We start from the raw sequence: 18,735 nt of genomic DNA on the forward strand, positions 1-18,735 counted from the left end.
ACAAACATGTTACATGGTCACCATACAAAAATAACATTTTGCTCTTGAAACATGTTTGAGGTGATCATATTCCTTCTCGGCGTGTGAAAAAGAACCGGCTTTTATGCTTCTATCATCAGTTCTGTACGTTGAACTCACAACTCAGTGCTTGGTGATATGTTTTTTGTGTGTGTGTTTTTTTTGTGCATCAATCTGCTATGACAAGTATCGACGTGCTCACAATTCCAATTAATGAAGGACTTGAAATGTGACTTTTCAATGCTTAAATATCAACATTTAATTCTACGATGTCTCATTGTTGCGGTCAACTTTATGTTGGTATCTTGGGCATTTCATTGTCCTCGTACTTTGCTAATTCAATCATTTCCCCCCATCGCCACTCTATGGATCCAAGCAATCAAATATAATTGTTCACATGTTATGGTTGATAAATTCAACATAGAAAGTATGCCCATCCACAATAGCAACTTTAATTAAAAAGTTTTCTCCATTGTGGTTTTATCGGCTTACCAAAGTTTTGCCTACCGTCCGTAATTGTGCGTAGAAAGTTGGGACAACAAAGGAGACAATTCAGAGCACTCAAACGAGCAGCCATTTGCTTGAATAGATGTTAAGCATTGCATGAAGAGAGCAGATATAAGTTGCAAGCTCACTAATTTACCCATCCTAATAAAGGCTGCAATTCGTTAACACAAATGTTAGAGGACAAATAAAAAAGTAATTCGGAATGGACATTTAAAGAATTTGTGAAAAGTTTTGGGTTAAACTCCAACATTATTCACCAAACAACATTTGTGAAATAATGATGATGGACTTTTTACGGATGTTTAATAGGTGAGCAAAATTTGTTTTTGTTTGTCATACCGGTGCACGGACGAAAAAAACTGTTTTTCATATGTTTGGGTGTAAAATTTATATGTTTGGAACTCAAATTTTTTAACACAATATTTTAAAGTGCAAACATATAATGTTCATAAACTAGCATAACATGTTTGGGACATATATGTTAATATGTTACAACATATTATGTTTGGGGCATAAAATGCTTGTAAATATAAAATGCTTGGATGTAAACATATATTAATTTAGAAAATTTCATTAAAAAATTTTTCTACCAGTGTATGCCCTAAGGTGAAACATAATATGTTTGAACAATACAAACAATATTTTGTTTGCACAAATCCTGAAAATATATATGCTTGAAGCAAAATGTGTTGGAGCATATGTTACAGAAGCGATTTTTTTTTGAGAGTGTGAAGATAGCCCAAATTCGAGTACATTACACCCTGCTTAATTGTGTGGATCAATATCCATCAAAATGCAAACTGTGCGTATTAAAGGTTAATGTATATGTTTGCAATACCCCGAAGGAGACGAGATAGATACATGGTGCCAGTGATGCAAACTCCCGGAAGGCAAAACGCACCAAAACTGTATTATAAATTCTAACATACCACCTCATACCACAAAAACTACTAAAGTCAACTAAAATGCAATGCTCTATTACCAAAAAAAAAAAACTTCCTAAGATATATTATAGAAGATTTCGTGGCTTTTGTAATTTTATGAAATTCTGAACCTCTATTCAAGTGTACACCTGATCACTTTGAATGCTTTCATCCACTTCATTTTGGTCAGTAATGCCTTTCACATTTCAAAATATTTTTTTTTTTGAGGAGAAAAACATTTTTTCGACATTAAATGTGGAAATATTAATATTTATTTCAGTTATGAGTTATTTAAAATATAGTCAACTAAACTAATGCTGTTCAAATTGAAAAAAAAAACCCCAAAAGCACTAAATGAAAATGCCAGAAAGCCCCAAGTTTGTGCTTTTTTTGAAAAGGCACTAAAAAGGCAATTCGGTGCTTTTTGGAAATCAAAAAACACTACATTTGATGCTAATGAAATGTCTTCAATCACAGAAATGATAATATCAATAAAAACAAGTAAGGAAAGTCTAAAGTCGGGCGGGGCCGACTATATTATACCCTGCACCACTTTGTAGATCCAAATTTTCGATACCATATCACATCCGACAAATGTTTGTCCCAAATTCATATATTTAAATATCACTCGATCTGGACAGACTTTGATAGACTTCTACAAAATCTATAGACTGAAAATTTAAATCGGCTAATGCACTAGGGTGGAACACAATGTTAGTAAAAAAGTATGGGAAACATTTAAATCTGAAGCAATTTTAAGGAAACTTCGCAAAAGTTTATTTCTGATTTATCGCTCGATATATATGCATTAGAAGTTTAGGAAAATTAGAGTAATTTTTACAACTTTTCGGCTAAGCAGAGGCGATTTTAAAAGGGAAAATGTATAGCTACAATGCTAATTCTACTCCCTGTGCCAAATTTCAACTAAATCGGAGTAAAAAATTGGCCTCTTTGGTCATATGAGTGTAAATCGGGCGAAAGCTATATATGGGAGCTATATATAAATCTGAACCGATTTCAATCAAATTTTGCACGCATAGCTACAATGCTAAATCTACTCCCTGTGCAAAATTTCAACCCAATTGGGCAAAAACTCTGGCTATTAGAACCATATTAGTCCATATCGGGCGAAAGATATATATGGGAGCTATATCTAAATCTGCACCGATTTCAATCAAATTTTGCACACTTAACTGCAATACTAATTGTACTCCTAGTGCAAAATTTCAAATTGAGCCAAAACTCTGGCTTTTAGGGCCATATAAGTCCACATCGGGCGAAAGATATATATGGGAGCTATATCTAAATCTGAACCGATTTCAATCAAATTTTGCACACTTGACTACGCGACTAAGTGTTATAGTTGTACAAAATTTCAAGCAAATCGGTATAAAACTCTGGCTTCTGGGTCCATATTAGTGCATATCGGGCGAAAGATATATATGAGAGCTATATCTAAATCTGAACCGATTTCAATCAAATTTGGCACGCATAGCTACAATGCTAAATCTTCTCCCTGTGCAAAATTTTAACCAAATTGGGCCAAAACTCTGGCTTTTAGGACCATATTAGTCCATATCGGGTGAAAGATATATATGGGAGCTATATCTAAATCTGAACCGATTTCCATCAAATTGTGCACACTTAACTATGCTACTAATTGTACTCCTAGTGCAAAATTTCAACCAAATCTGGCTTCTGGGGCCATATAAGTCCACATCGGGCGAAAGATATATATGGGAGCTATATCTAAATCTGAACCGATTTCAATCAAATTTTGCACACTTGACTACGCGACTAAGTGTTATATTTGTACAAAATTTCAAGCAAATCGGTATAAAACTCTGGCTTCTGGGTCCATATTAGTGCATATCGGGCGAAAGATATATATGGGAGCTATATCTAAATCTGAACCGATTTCTTCCAAAATCAATAGGGTTCTATTCTGACCCAAATTAGGAACATGTGCCAAATTTGAAGGCGATTGGACTTAAATTGCGACCTAGACTTTGATCACAAAAATGTGTTCACAGACAGACGGACGGACGGACGGACATGGTTATATCGACTCAGGGACCCACCCTGAGCATTACTGCCAAAGACACCATGTGTCTATCTCGTCTCCTTCTGGGTGTTACAAACATATGCACTAACTTATAATACCCTGTTCCACAGTATGGCGCAGGATATAAAAATTAATTGAAAGTCAATTAAAAAATTAATTAATAATTTGTGATTGATTTTTGTTTTAATTAAAGATTCAAAATTTTTAATTGAATATTTTTAAAACCTCAATTAAAATTGTAATCAATTAAAATTTTAATTTCTGTGTATGTCAGTCCGTTTTGGATCAGAATATAACCCTATATAATAGGCAGGGGAGCCATACATAAGTGTTATAGTTGTACAAAATTTCAAGCAAATCGGTATAAAACTCTGGCTTCTGGGTCCATATTAGTGCATATCGGGCGAAAGATATATATGAGAGCTATATCTAAATCTGAACCGATTTCAATCAAATTTGGCACGCATAGCTACAATGCTAAATCTTCTCCCTGTGCAAAATTTTAACCAAATTGGGCCAAAACTCTGGCTTTTAGGACCATATTAGTCCATATCGGGTGAAAGATATATATGGGAGCTATATCTAAATCTGAACCGATTTCCATCAAATTGTGCACACTTAACTATGCTACTAATTGTACTCCTAGTGCAAAATTTCAACCAAATCTGGCTTCTGGGGCCATATAAGTCCACATCGGGCGAAAGATATATATGGGAGCTATATCTAAATCTGAACCGATTTCAATCAAATTTTGCACACTTGACTACGCGACTAAGTGTTATATTTGTACAAAATTTCAAGCAAATCGGTATAAAACTCTGGCTTCTGGGTCCATATTAGTGCATATCGGGCGAAAGATATATATGGGAGCTATATCTAAATCTGAACCGATTTCTTCCAAAATCAATAGGGTTCTATTCTGACCCAAATTAGGAACATGTGCCAAATTTGAAGGCGATTGGACTTAAATTGCGACCTAGACTTTGATCACAAAAATGTGTTCACAGACAGACGGACGGACGGACGGACATGGTTATATCGACTCAGGGACCCACCCTGAGCATTACTGCCAAAGACACCATGTGTCTATCTCGTCTCCTTCTGGGTGTTACAAACATATGCACTAACTTATAATACCCTGTTCCACAGTATGGCGCAGGATATAAAAATTAATTGAAAGTCAATTAAAAAATTAATTAATAATTTGTGATTGATTTTTGTTTTAATTAAAGATTCAAAATTTTTAATTGAATATTTTTAAAACCTCAATTAAAATTGTAATCAATTAAAATTTTAATTTCTGTGTATGTCAGTCCGTTTTGGATCAGAATATAACCCTATATAATAGGCAGGGGAGCCATACATAGGGAATATTTTTAAAACCTCAATTAAAATTTAATCAATTAAAAATTTAATTTCTGTGTATGTCAGTCCGTTTTGGATCAGAATATAACCCTATATAATAGGGAGGGGAGCCATACATGGGCCGTGGGTTCAACTCCAGTTTCGACCAAACACCAAAAAGCTTTTCAGCAATGGATTATCCCCTCTCAGTAATGTTGGTGACATTTCTGAGAGTTTCAAAGCTTCTCTAAGTTGTTTCACCGCAATGTGGAACGCCGTTCGGTCTCGACTATAAAAAGAAGGTCCCTTGTCATTGACACCAATACTCCAAGTCCAAGTCTCAAGTCGATCCCCAGATTTGGCTTGCGGAGCCTCAAAGAGAAGCAAATTTCATCCGATCTGGCTGAAATTTGGTACATGGTGTTGGTATATGGTCTCTAGGTTAGGTTAGGTTATGTGGCAGCCCGATGTATCAGGCTCACTTAGACTATTCAGTCCATTGTGATACCACAGTGGTGAACTTCTCTCTTATCACTGAGTGCTGCCCGATTCCATGCTAAGCTCGATGACAAGGGACCTCCTTTTTATGTTATAGCCGAGTCCGAACGGCGTTCCACATTCTAGTGAAACCACTTAGAGAAGCTTTGAAACCCTCAGAAATGTCACCAGCATTACTGAGGTGGGATAATCCACCGCTGAAAAACTTTTTTGGTTTTCGGTCGTAGCAGGAATCGAACCCACGACCTTGTGTATGCAAGGCGGGTATGCTAACCATTGCACCGCGGTGGTCTCTAATAACCATCCAAAAATTTGTCCACATCGGTCCATAATTATATATAGCCCCCATATAAACCGTTCCCCAGATTTGAAATCCGCAACCTCTTGGAGCAACAAAATTTATCCGATCCGGTTGAAATTTTGAACGTGGTGTTAGTATATGGCTGCCACCAAACATGCCAAAATTGGTCCATATCGGTCTATAGTTATATATAGCCGATCCCCAATCAGTCGAGGCACAAATGATCTACCAACATTTTATTTCTATAAAAAAATTTGTCAGAATTTTATTACTATAGAAAATTTTGACAAAATTTTATTTCCATAGAAAATTTTGTCAAAATTTTATTTCTATAGAAAATTTTGCCAAAATTTTATTTCTATAGAAAATTTTGTTCAAATTTTATTTTTATAGAAAATTTTGTTCAAATTTTATTTCTATAGAAAATTTTGTAAAAATTTTATTTCTATAGAAAATTTTGTCAACATTTTATTTAATTTTGTGTCGATTTTATTTCTTTAGAAAATTTTGTCAAAATTTTATTTCTATAGAAAATTTTGTCCAAATTTTATTACTATAGAAAATTTTGTCAAAATTTTATTTATATTGAAAATTTTGTCAAAATTTTATTTATATTGAAGATTTTGTCAAAATTTTATTTCTATAGAAAATTTTGTCAAACTGAATTATATACGTATTTAATCGGTCATTTTGTTTAGTTTAATATATACCACGTATGAACTAACTTACAATTTAGAATTTAGGTGTTAGAAAATTTTAAAATACCTTGCCATCGGCAAGTGTTACCTCAACCCAAATAATTCGATTGTGGATGACAGTCTTTAGTAGAAGTTTCTACGCAATCCATGGTGGAGGGTACATAAGCTTCGGCCTGGCCGAAGTTACGGCCGTATATACTTGTTGTGATTAATTTTTATTTCAATTCAAAAAAGTTGTTTAATCAATGAAATTTTTAATTGAATATTTTAAAAAAATCAATTAATATTTTAATTGGAACAATTTTCGTAATTTTTTTTTCTTTGTTTAATGAGCTATCAACAACTTTTTCAGATCCCAACAGTGTTTCTTAAATTTTCCATATAAATGTGTCCGTTTATTGTTAATTGCCTGCCTCCATAATTAAACAAAGCGCTCAGTAACAGAATACAGAGCACAATGACAAATTTATTCACTAGATTGTTCCCGTTTTTCTTATTTCAGTAGCCGAACTTCATCGAATCCAATATGGCATCTAACGAAACTGGAGCACTGTATTGCGGTGAAAATATAAATAATTTGCACACAAAGTAAGTATTCAACAAACTAGGGACACAATAATTTTATGTGAATCTAATTTCAATGATAGTTGTGTTCCTTAACGTACTACTAGTTTTTACTAGAAACCGTTCATCAACCCCACAAAATAGTAATAGTAGTAAACAATTTTAAGAGAACAATGTCAAAATGCATGTCTCTTAAATTTTTTTTTTTACTTCAAATTACTCGACAAATTCTTTCGAGTAAAAATAAATATTTCTTTATAAATTTTACAAACCACAAATCCAAATCGTGTTTTTTGGTCACAAATCTGTAACTTTTGAATGGATTAAAATATCAACATAATTTTCTTTGTGTCAAAGTTGAGATGTTTTTCTCTATGTTTTCAGGTTTGTAGGTCCCTAGTGGGTTCACGGGCTGGCCTATAGACGTTGGAAGTTGGAAACCTCGGATGTATGAAATTTTGTTTTACTTGGCAAACGCGCAATTATGCACCGATTTTCATGATTTTCGCTTTGCTGAATAGAACTTATATCGATTATTGTTCTATTTCTATACCCTCCACCATAGGATGGGGGTATATTAACTTTATAATTCCGTTTGTAACACATCGAAATATTGCTCTAAGACCCCATAAAGTATATATATTCTGGATCGTGGAGAAATTCTGAGGCGATCTGAGCATGTCCGTCCGTCTGTTGAAATCACACTAACTTCCGAACGAAACAAACTATCGACTTGAAACTTGGCACAAGTAGTTTTTATTGATGTTGGTCGGATGGTATTGCAAATGGGCCATATCGGTCCTGTTTTACATATAGACCCCATATAAACAGACCCCTAAATTTGGCTTGCGGAGCCTCTAAAAGGAGCAAATTGCATCCGATCCGACTGAAATTTGGTACATGGTGTCAGCATATGATCTACAACAACCATACAAAAATTGGTCCACATCGATACATAATTATATATATAGCCCCTATATAAACCGCTCCCCAGATTTGGTTTGAGGAGCCTCTAAGAGAAGCAAATTTCATCCGATCCGGATGAAATTTGGTACATGGTGTCAGCATATGATCTCTAACAACCGTGCAAAAATTGGTCCACATCCGTCCATAATTATATTAGCCCCCATATAAACCGATCCCCAGATTTGGTTTGAGGAGCCTCTAAGAGAAGCAAATTTCATCCGATCCGGATGAAATTTGGTACATGGTGTCAGCATATGATCTCTAACAACCGTGCAAAAATTGGTCCACATCGGTCCATAATTATATATAGCGCCCATATAAACCGATCCCCAGATTTGGGTTGCGGAGCCTCAAAGAGAAGCAAATTTCATCCCATCCGCCTGAAATTTGGTACATGGTGTTACTGTATGGTCTCTAATGACCATGCAAAAATTGGTCCACATCGGTCCATAATTATATATAGTCCCCATATAAACCGATCACCAGATTTGACCTCCGGAGCCTCTTGGAAGACCAAAATTCATCTGATTCAGTGACAGTCTTTCGTAGAAGTTTCTACGCAATCCATGGTGGAGGGTACATAAGATTCGGCCTGGCCGAACTTATGGCCTTATATACTTGTCTTAACTGCATTCCTTATAAAATTCTACGTATTCTAGAGAAAACATATGTGCACATTTGTGCTTTATATTAAACGTGTAGACTCCACAATTTGGAATTTCAAAACAATGCCAAACCAATACCACTTATTTCGAAAAAAGTACCAGAACATTGACAGAATCACACCAAATTCGGCACACCAATTAATGGACCAAAAGTACCTCTACCTTTTGAATTTCATGCAAATCGGATAAAGGTTTTAATGTCTATGTGCTGAAGACCCCAACTGGGGAGTCGGTTTATATGGGGGCAAAATCGAAACTTAGGTCGATGTAGCCCATCTGCGAACTTGACCTGCTTGTAGACAAAATACGTGTCTGCGCAAAATTTCATTTTATTGAAGGATATAGCCTGATTACAATAGATAGCCAGACAGACGGACATCGTAACATCGGGAACCACCGTGGTGCAATGGTTAGCATGCCCGCCTTGCATACACAAGGTCGTGGGTTCGATTCCTGCTTCGACCGAACACCAAAAAGTTTTTCAGCGGTGGATTATCCCACCTCAGCAATGCTGGTGACATTTCTGAGGGTTTCAAAGCTTCTCTAAGTGGTTTCACTGCAATGTGGAACGCCGTTCGGACTCGGCTATAAAAGGGAGGTCCCTTGTCATTGAGCTTAACATGGAATCGGGCAGCACTCAGTGATAAGAAAGAAGTTCACCAATGTGGTATCACAATGGACTGAATAGTCTAAGTGAGCCTGATACATCGGGCTGCCACCTAACCTAACCTAACCTAACCTAACATCGTCTTATAATTTCTCCGTGATCAAGACTACACTCAAAAAAAAGTTTACTTGGATGTTGACCTTCCCTTAAGAATTTTGGTATTGAATGCGAGCCAAAGATGCGGCTTCTTTAAAATAAAGACATTTTTTACGGACCTCCCTGGCTTTAAATCTATGATCAATCAATTAAAAACAATTAAGGAAAGTCTAAAGTCGGGCGGGGCCAACTATATTATACCCTGCACCACTTTGTAGATCTAAATTTTCGATACAATATCACATCCGTCAAATGTGTTGGGTGCTATATATAAAGGTTTGTCCCAAATACATACATTTAAATAGCACTCGATTTGGACAGAATTTGATAGACTTTTACAAAATCTGTAGACTTAAAATTTAAGTTGGCTAATGCACTAGGGTGGAACACAATTTTAGTAATTAAAAAAAAAATATGGGAAACATTTAAATCTGAAGCAATTTTAAAGAAACTTGGCAAAAGTATATTTATGATTTACCGCTCGATATATATGTATTAGAAGTTTAGAATTTTTTTTTACAACTTTTCGACTAAGCAGTGGCGATGTAACAAGGAAAATGTTGGTATTTTGACCATTTTTGTCGAAATCAGAAAAACATATATATGTGAGCTATATCTAAATCTGAACCGATTTCAACCAAATTTGGCACGAATAGCTACAATGCTAATTCTACTCCCTGTGCAAAATTTCAACTAAATTGGGGTAAAACTCTGGCTTCTGGGACCGCATTAGTCCATATCGGGCGAAAGATATATATGGGAGCTATATCCAAATCTGAACCGATTTCAATAAAATTTGGCACAGTTGACTATAGTACTAATTGTTCTTCTTGTGCAAAATTTTAAGCAAATTAGGGTAAAACTCTGGCTTCTGGGGCCATATAAGTCCATATCGGGCGAAATATATATATGAGAGCTATATCTAAATCTGAACCGATTTCTTCCAAAATCAATAGGGATCTATTCTGAGCCAAAACACATACTTGTGCCAAATTTGAAGTCGATTGGACTAAAACTGCGACCTAGACTTTGATTACAAAAATGTGTTCACGGACAGACGGACATGGCTATATCGACTCAGGAGCCCACCCTGAGCATTTTTGCCAAAGACACCATGTGTCTATCTCGTCTCCTTCTGGGTGTTGCAAACATATGCACTAACTTATAATACCCTGTTCCACAGTGTGGCGCAGGGTATAATTAGATAAAGATCTCATTTAACGAATTTTTATTCTCTTTTTGCGATATTTAATAAGTTTTCTCAATGCTAAAAAAAACTTTTAACCTAAGATGCAAATCCTTAAAATAAGTCTTAGCCTATATTTGAAGCCTTTTTATCTTAAATTAAAGAATGCAATACGTCAGTTGAGTTAAAGACGATTTCTTTAAATTAAAAATGTTTTTCTTTATTTTAAGGAAACTTTGCTTTACTTTAAAGATATACAACTTCAGCAGAGAGACGCAAAAGTTCAATATTTGTGTCCTAAATTTAATGAACAACATTTTTGATGCAAGGATTATAAACATTCTTTTCATTAAAATTTCATTACTTTAAAGAACATTGCGTAAATTTCGAGTCCTAAAATTTGCATAATCTTCCATATTAGGTCAATATTTTTTTCAGTGTACACTAAAAAAAATTTTTTCGTGATATTAAAGACAAATTTCTTTAAAATAATGAAATTTTTATTAAAATAAAGTTTATAATCTTTGCTTCAAAATTTTTTTCATCAAATTTAGGACATAAATTTTGTAAATTTACGTCCCTCCATTAAAGTCGCATGTCTTTTAACTAAGGAAAAGTTTCCTTAGAATAAAGAAACACATTTTTGATTTAAAGAAATCGTCCTTAAACTAACTGAAATATTGAATCTTTAGATATAAGATAAAAAAGCTTCAAATATAGACTTATTTTGAGAATTTAGCATGTTTGGTTTAAAGTTTTTTTGGAATTAAGAAAACATTTTGTTACTTTGAAGTATTCGTTATAATTTGGATTTTTATACCCTAAACCAGGGCTGTGGAGTCGGTACCGGAATCGGAGTCTGAAGATTTTGCTGGAGTCGTAGTCGTAGAAAATTTGCTCGACTACGGCTCCAGCCAAACAAAATTTGAGAAACGCTTCATATCATTGTAACTATGAGTAAAGAAATATTTCGACAAATTAGATTCTATTAGGGGTTTTAATCGAACAACCAAAACCGAAGTACTGGATTTCAGGCCACTCAAAGTATATTTATATGGGTGAAATGTCTCGGTGATATCAAAAGCAGGTTTTACTAGAATATGAGCTGAATTTATCAATTGTATTGCCCATTTTTAACATATTAAAATATCGATTATTGACCCTATATATACTCTTGATAAAGTTACAATTTTAAGGCAATGTAGCAGTAGAACCGGACAATTTTGTGATATAGCACCTTAAATACATATAAACCCATCTCCGATTTTTTTTAAACAAATTTTTCCCAGTCAAAAATGTTCATAAGATTTGTCAGAAATTTTGAGTTATTTGAGATCCATAAATAAATGCGGAAATTTCCCGTCGAAGCAGCCTATAAACATATATGTGTTTAAAAAGAGAGACCTAGAGAGTATGCTGCAAGTAATGGAATAATAATGGAAGTAACCAATTGGCGCCTTATGAAAATTTCATTAAAATTTTTTACTACCACTATAAGGTGAAACATAATATGTTTGAACAATATAAACAATATTTTGTTTGGACCAATCCTGAAAATATATATGCTTGAAGCAAAATGTGTTTGGGGTATGTGGTACAGAAGCGATTTTATTTGAAAGGATTATATTCCTATACACTCATATATTTAATGTGAACATGTTAGGATACATTTTTTACACTTCTACAAAAACTCTAGACCTAAAATTTAAATCGGCTTATGTCCTAAGACGTACACAATGTTAGTAAAACAAATCGGAGTATTTGTATGGTCTCAGGGGTCAGAATTTCATATTTATTTGCTTCAAATTTTGCACAAAGTATACAACTGATACTATAGTCAAGCATGACAAATATGTAATTTACGCCCGATATATTTATGTATGTCTGAGAAATATGGTAGAATATATTTATCATCATTATACCCTTCACCACTACTGTGGTACAGGGTATAATAAGTTTGTGCATTTGTATGTAACGCCAAGAAGGAGTAATCATAGACCAACCTTTTAGTATACGGATAGGCTTAGAATTAAATTCTAAGTCGATTTAGCGATGTCCGTCTGTCTGTCCGTCGGTCTGTCAGTCTGTCTTTCTGTCTGTTGGTGTATTTTTGTGTGCAAAGTACAGCTCGCAGTTTTAGTCCTATTGTCCTAAAATTTAGTATAGGGTCCTGCTTCGACTCAAAGACGATCCCTATTGATTTTGGAAAAAATCGGTTCAGATTTAGATATAGCTGCCATATATATTTTTCACCGATTTGGTCATAATTGGCGTGTATATCAACCGATCTTCCTCAAATTCCGTACATATTTCATGAGCGTCGAAAAACTTGCAAAATAGCAGCCAAATCGGTTCAGATTTAGATATAGCTCCCATATATAGCATTCGCCCGATTTACACTCATTTGCCCACAGAGGCCAATTTTTTGCTCCGATTTAGTTGAAATTTTGCATAATGAGTAGAATTAGCATTGTAACTATGCGTGCCAAATTTGGTTGAAATCGGTTCAGATTTGGATATATCTCCCATATATAGCTTTCGCCCGATTTACACTCATATGACCACAGAGGCCAATTTTTAACTTCGATTTAGTTGAAATTTTGCACATTGAGTAGAATTAGCATTGTGGCTATGCGTGCGAAATTTGGTTGAAGTCGGTTGAGATTTAGATATATCTCCCCTATATATAGCTTTCGCCCGATTTACGCTCATATGACCACAGAGGCCAGTTTTTTGCTCCGATTTAGTTGAAATTTTGCACAGGGAGTAGAATTAGCATTGTAGCTATGCGTGCCAAATTTGGTTGAAATCGGTTCAGATTTAGATATATCTCCCATATATAGCTGTCGCCCGATTTACACTCATATGACCACAGAGGCCAATTTTTAACTCCGATTTAGTTGAAATTTTGCACAGAGAGTAGAATTAGCATTGTTGCTATGCGGGAAATCGGTTCAGATTTAGATATAGCTCCCATATATATGGTTTTCTGATTTCGACAAAAATGGTAAAAATACCAAAATTTTCATTGTATAATCGCCACTGCTTAGTCGAAAAGTCTTAAAAATGTCTCTTATTTTCATAAACTTCTAATACATATATATATTTATCGAGCAAATAAATCATAAATAAACTCTTGCGAAGTTTCCTTAAAATTGCTTCAGATTTAAATGTTTCCCATATTTATACCCTTCACCACTACTGTGGTACAGGGTATAATAAGTTTGTGCATTTGTATGTAACGCCAAGAAGGAGTAATCATAGACCAACCTTTTAGTATACGGATCGGCTTAGAATTAAATTCTGAGTCGATTTAGCGATGTCCGTCTGTCTGTCAGTCCGTCTGTCTGTCTGTTGATGTATTTTTGTGTGCAAAGTACAGCTCGCAGTTTTAGTCCAATTGTCCTAAAATTTGGTATAGGGTCCTGTTTCGGCTCAAAGACGATCCCTATTGATTTTGGAAAAAATCGGTTCAGATTTAGATATAGCTGCCATTTATATTTTTCACCGATCTGGTCATAATTGGCGTGTATATCAACCGATCTTCCTCAAATTCCGTACATCCGAATATTTTATGAGTCTCGAAAAACTTGCAAAATATCAGCAAAATCGGTTTAGATTTAGATATAGCTCCCATATATAGCTTTCGCCCGATTTACACTCATTTGCCACAGAGGCCAATTTTTTGCTCCGATTTAGTTGAAATTTTGCATAGGGAGTAGAATTAGCGTTGTAACTATGCGTGCCAAATTTGCTTGAAATCGGTTCAGATTTGGATATATCTCCCATATAAAGCTTTCGCCCGATTTACACTCATATGACCACAGAGGCCAATTTTTTGCTTTTTTAGTTGAAATTTTGCACAGGGAGTAAAATTGGCATTGTAGCTATGCGTGCCAAATTTGGTTGAAATCGGTTCAGATTTAGATATAGCTCCCATATATATGTTTTTCTGATTTCGACAAAAATGGTCAAAATACCAACATTTTCCTTGTAAAATCGCCACTGCTTAGTCGAAAAGTTGTAAAAATGACTCTAATTTTCCTAAACTTCTAATACATATATATCGAGCGATAAATCATAAATAAACTTTTTCGAAGTTTCCTTAAAATTGCTTCAGATTTAAACGTTTTCCATATTTTTTTTTACTAACATTGTGTTCCACCCTAGTGCATTAGCCGATTTAAATTTTGAGTCTATAGATTTTGTAGAAGTCTATCAAATTCTGTCAAGATCGAGAGATATTAAAATGTATGTCTTTGGGAAAAACCTTTTATATATAGCACCCAACACAATTGACGGATGTGGTATGGTATCGAAAATTTAAATCTACAAAGTGGTGCAGGGTATAATATAGTCGGCCCCGCCCGACTTTAGACTTTCCTTACTTGTTTTTTACTAACATTGTGTTCCACCCTAGTGCATTAGCCGAGTTATATTTTGAGTCTATATATTTTGTAGAAGTCTATCAAATTCTGTCCAGATCGAGTGATATTTAAATGTATGTATTGGGGACAAACCTTTATATATAGCCCCCAACACATTTGACGGATGTGGTATGGTATCGAAAATTTAGATCTACAAAGTGGTGCAGGGTATAATATAGTCGGCCCCGCCCGACTTTAGACTTTCCTTACTTGTTTTCTATTGGATTTTATTAAAATTTACTTGATATTTTATACAGCGAAAACAATTAACATTATATTTAAATGTGACGAATTTAATCCAAAGCGGTTCAGATTTATATAAAGCCTCCATATATTTGTTCTTCCGGTTTAGGCAAATATGGTCACAATACCCACATTCTTACAGAAAATTCTGTGATGAGTTAGTAGTCATATCCTAGCATTAGCATTTTTTCGACAACATTTAAATAGTTAATACCATTTTATTAATTCTTACTCTGTTTTGAACCTATTTGAAACAAAACAAGTAAGGAATGTCTAAAGTCGGGGCGGGGCCGACTATATTATACCCTGCACCACTTTTTAAATCCACATTTTCGATACTATATCAAATCTGTCAAATTTTTGTCCCAAATACATACATTTAAATGTGACTCCATCAGAACAAAATTTATAATCTATAGACTTACATTTTAAGTCAGCTAATGCCCTGGGATGGTACACTATGTTAGTAAAAACAAGTATATACAGCAGTAAGTTCGGCCGGGCCGAATCTTAAATATCCACCACCATGAATCAAATATTAGGGTTTCCTTTGAAATTTCAGGAGGGCTTGAGGACTTGAGGACATTTCCCGAAGATAAATTTAAAGATTTCATCTATGAGGACTATATCAGATTCTGGATTTATAAGAACCATTTTTGTTTGAGTTTTTGAGGAATCATTATTATCTTGTAAGTGTGAAAGAAAATTATAAAATAATGTCTTGATGTGAAATCTTATATCTGTAGATTTTCACCCGAGAAGTAAAATCTGGAAATTTTGCATTAAGTTTCTAGCAATTTTCATGATCTGTGCGCCTTCTATACCCTCAAGAAGTGAAATCGGTCTATATGGAGGCATTACCAAATGGACCGATAAAAACTTAATCCGATACACGTTTTTGTGAGTCTTAAATACCAGAATATATACAATTTCAGGCAAATCGGAAAAAACCACGGTTTCTACAAACGTAAGGAGTTAAATTGGGAGATCGTTCTTATGGGGGCTATAATAAAATATGGACCGATATTCACCGTTTTCGGCACACCTGTTTATGGCCCGAAAATACCTGTAGATTTTCAATTTCAAGCAAATTGGATAAAAACTACGGTTTCTATAAGCCCAAGACCCCAAATCGGGTGGTCGGTTTATACGGGGATCATACCAAAACATGGACCGATGCTCACCATTTTTGGCGCACCTCTTTATGATCGAAAAATTTCCAATTTCAGGAAAATTGGATAAAAACTACGGTTTCTATAAGCCCAAGAAGTAAAATCAGGAGATCGGTCTATATAGGGGCTAAACCAAAATATGAACTGATATTCAACATTTTCGGCATACCTCTTTATGGTCCTAAAATACCTATAGATTTCCAATTTCAGGCAAATTGGATAAAAACTACGGTTTCTATAATCCCAAGAAGTAAAATCGGGAGATCGGTCTATATAGGGGCTATACCAAAACATGGACCAATTCTCACTAATTTTGGCACACCTCTTTATGGACATAAAATTCCTCTAGATTTCAAATTTCAGGCAAATTGGATAAAAACTACGATTTCTATAAGCCCAAGACACCAAATCGGGAGGTCGATTTATATGGGGACTATATCAAAACCTGGACCGATATAGCCCATCTTCGAACTTGACCTGCCTGCAGACAAAAGACGAGTTTGTTCAACACGATTGCTTCATTATTGAAGACTGTAGCGTGATTACAACAGACCGACAGACAGACAGCCAGACAGACAGACGGACATAGTTATATCGTCTTAGAATTTCTCCCTAATCAAGAATATATATATATACTTTATATAGTCGGAAATCGATATTTCGATGTGTTACAAACGGAATGACAAAGTTATTATACCCCCGTCACCATTCTATGGTGGTGGGTATAAAAATATGGGAAACATTTTAATCTGAATCAATATTGAGGCAACTTCGCAAAAGTGTATTTATGATTTATTGGTCTATAGATATGTATTAGAAGTAAAGGAAAATTTGAGTCAATTTTACAAGTTTTCGACTTAGCAGTGGCGATTTTATAAGGAAAATGTGGGTATTTTGGTCATTTTTGCCCAAATCGGAAAAGCATATATATGGAAGCTATATAGACATCTGAACCGATTTCAACCAAATTTGACATGCATACTTAGTATTTTAAGTCTACTCCCTGTGCAAAATTTCACGTAGATCGGACTACAACTTTGAACTCTGTGGTCATATGACGGAAAATCGGGCGAAAGATATATATGGGAGCTATATCTAAATCTCAACCGATTTTAATAAAATTTAGCACACTTGACTACTCTACTAATTGTACTCCTAGTGCAAAACTTCAACCAAATTGGGCTAAAACTCTGGCTTCTGGGGCCATATAAGTGTATATTGGGCGAAAGATCCATATGAGAGCTATATCTCAATCTGAACCGATTTCAATAAAATTTGGCACACTTGACTATAGTACTAATTATTCTTTTGTGCAAAGTTTTAAGCAAATTAGGGTAAAACTCTGGCTTCTGAGGCCATATAAGTCCATATCGGGCGAAATATATATATGGGAGCTATATCTAAATCTGAACCGATATCTTCCAAAATCAATAGGGTTCTATTCTGAGCCAAAACACATACTTGCAACCTAGACTTTGATTACAAAAATGTGTTCACGGACAGACGGACATGGCTATTAGAGGTGTGCACGTGACACGAAATGTTCGTGACTCACGCGTGAGTCGTGAGTCACTCTCATGGCAACGGCGTGAGTGTGCGTGAGTGTGATTAACATACCAAAATGTCGTGCGTGAGCGTGAGTCACGAAAATATTATCTTCGTGAGTGTGCGTGAGTAAAGATTTACGCTCTCGAAAATAATCCCGCTCACCGACATAAAACGCTTAAGACTTAAATTCATTTACAATTTTTGTGACACCTGGGATGTTAAGAGTGTAATAACGCTCTCGATTTTAATAATGCTCATATTTTCAGACACGTCGCTAAGGTAAATTACTCAAAAAATTATTCGTGAGTCACGACATTTTTCGTGAGTCACGGTATTTTCGTGTCACGACATTTTCGTGCGTGAGTGTGCGTGAGTACACATTTTCTTTTCGTGAGTGTGCGTGAGTCCTACCAAACAATATCGTGCGTGAGTGTGCGTGAGTAAGATTTTTCCATCGTGAGTGTGCATGAGCGTGAGTAAAATACCACTCACGTGCACACCTCTAATGGCTATATCGACTCAGGAGCCCACATATGCACTAACTTATAATACCCTGTTCCACAGTGTGGCGCAGGGTATAAAAATTGAGTTATAACAAGTACATAGAAATCTCTTCGTCAGGTTACTTGAAAACACATATATAGAATTTCAGGTGGATTTGATGACAGATACTCTGCCAAGCAAACATATATGCCAACATGGAAATCGGGAGACTTAACACATGTGAGCTATACCAAATCATGGAGCGATCCACACTATATTCGCTGCATCTATTTACGGACCGAAAATATCTCTAATTTCCGGCGAAATGGATAAAAATTGCGGTGTCTCGAAGTCAAATCGGGAG

General features: G+C 35.1%; 1 protein-coding gene across 1 annotated transcript in view; it reads left to right on the top strand.

Annotated features, from left to right (window-relative positions):
• The first annotated feature begins 6,880 nt into the window (after positions 1-6,880).
• LOC142235808 (G-protein coupled receptor dmsr-1-like) overlaps positions 6,881-18,735 on the top strand; it is a 46,225-nt gene continuing 34,370 nt past the window's right edge. Inside the window, exon 1 of the mRNA XM_075307066.1 lies at positions 6,881-6,942. Coding sequence (XP_075163181.1) covers positions 6,881-6,942 — 62 coding nt within the window. The remainder of the gene's footprint in view (positions 6,943-18,735) is intronic.

The sequence above is a fragment of the Haematobia irritans genome, chromosome 4 (genome assembly GCF_050003625.1).
Source record: "Haematobia irritans isolate KBUSLIRL chromosome 4, ASM5000362v1, whole genome shotgun sequence".
Classification (NCBI taxonomy): domain Eukaryota; kingdom Metazoa; phylum Arthropoda; class Insecta; order Diptera; family Muscidae; genus Haematobia; species Haematobia irritans.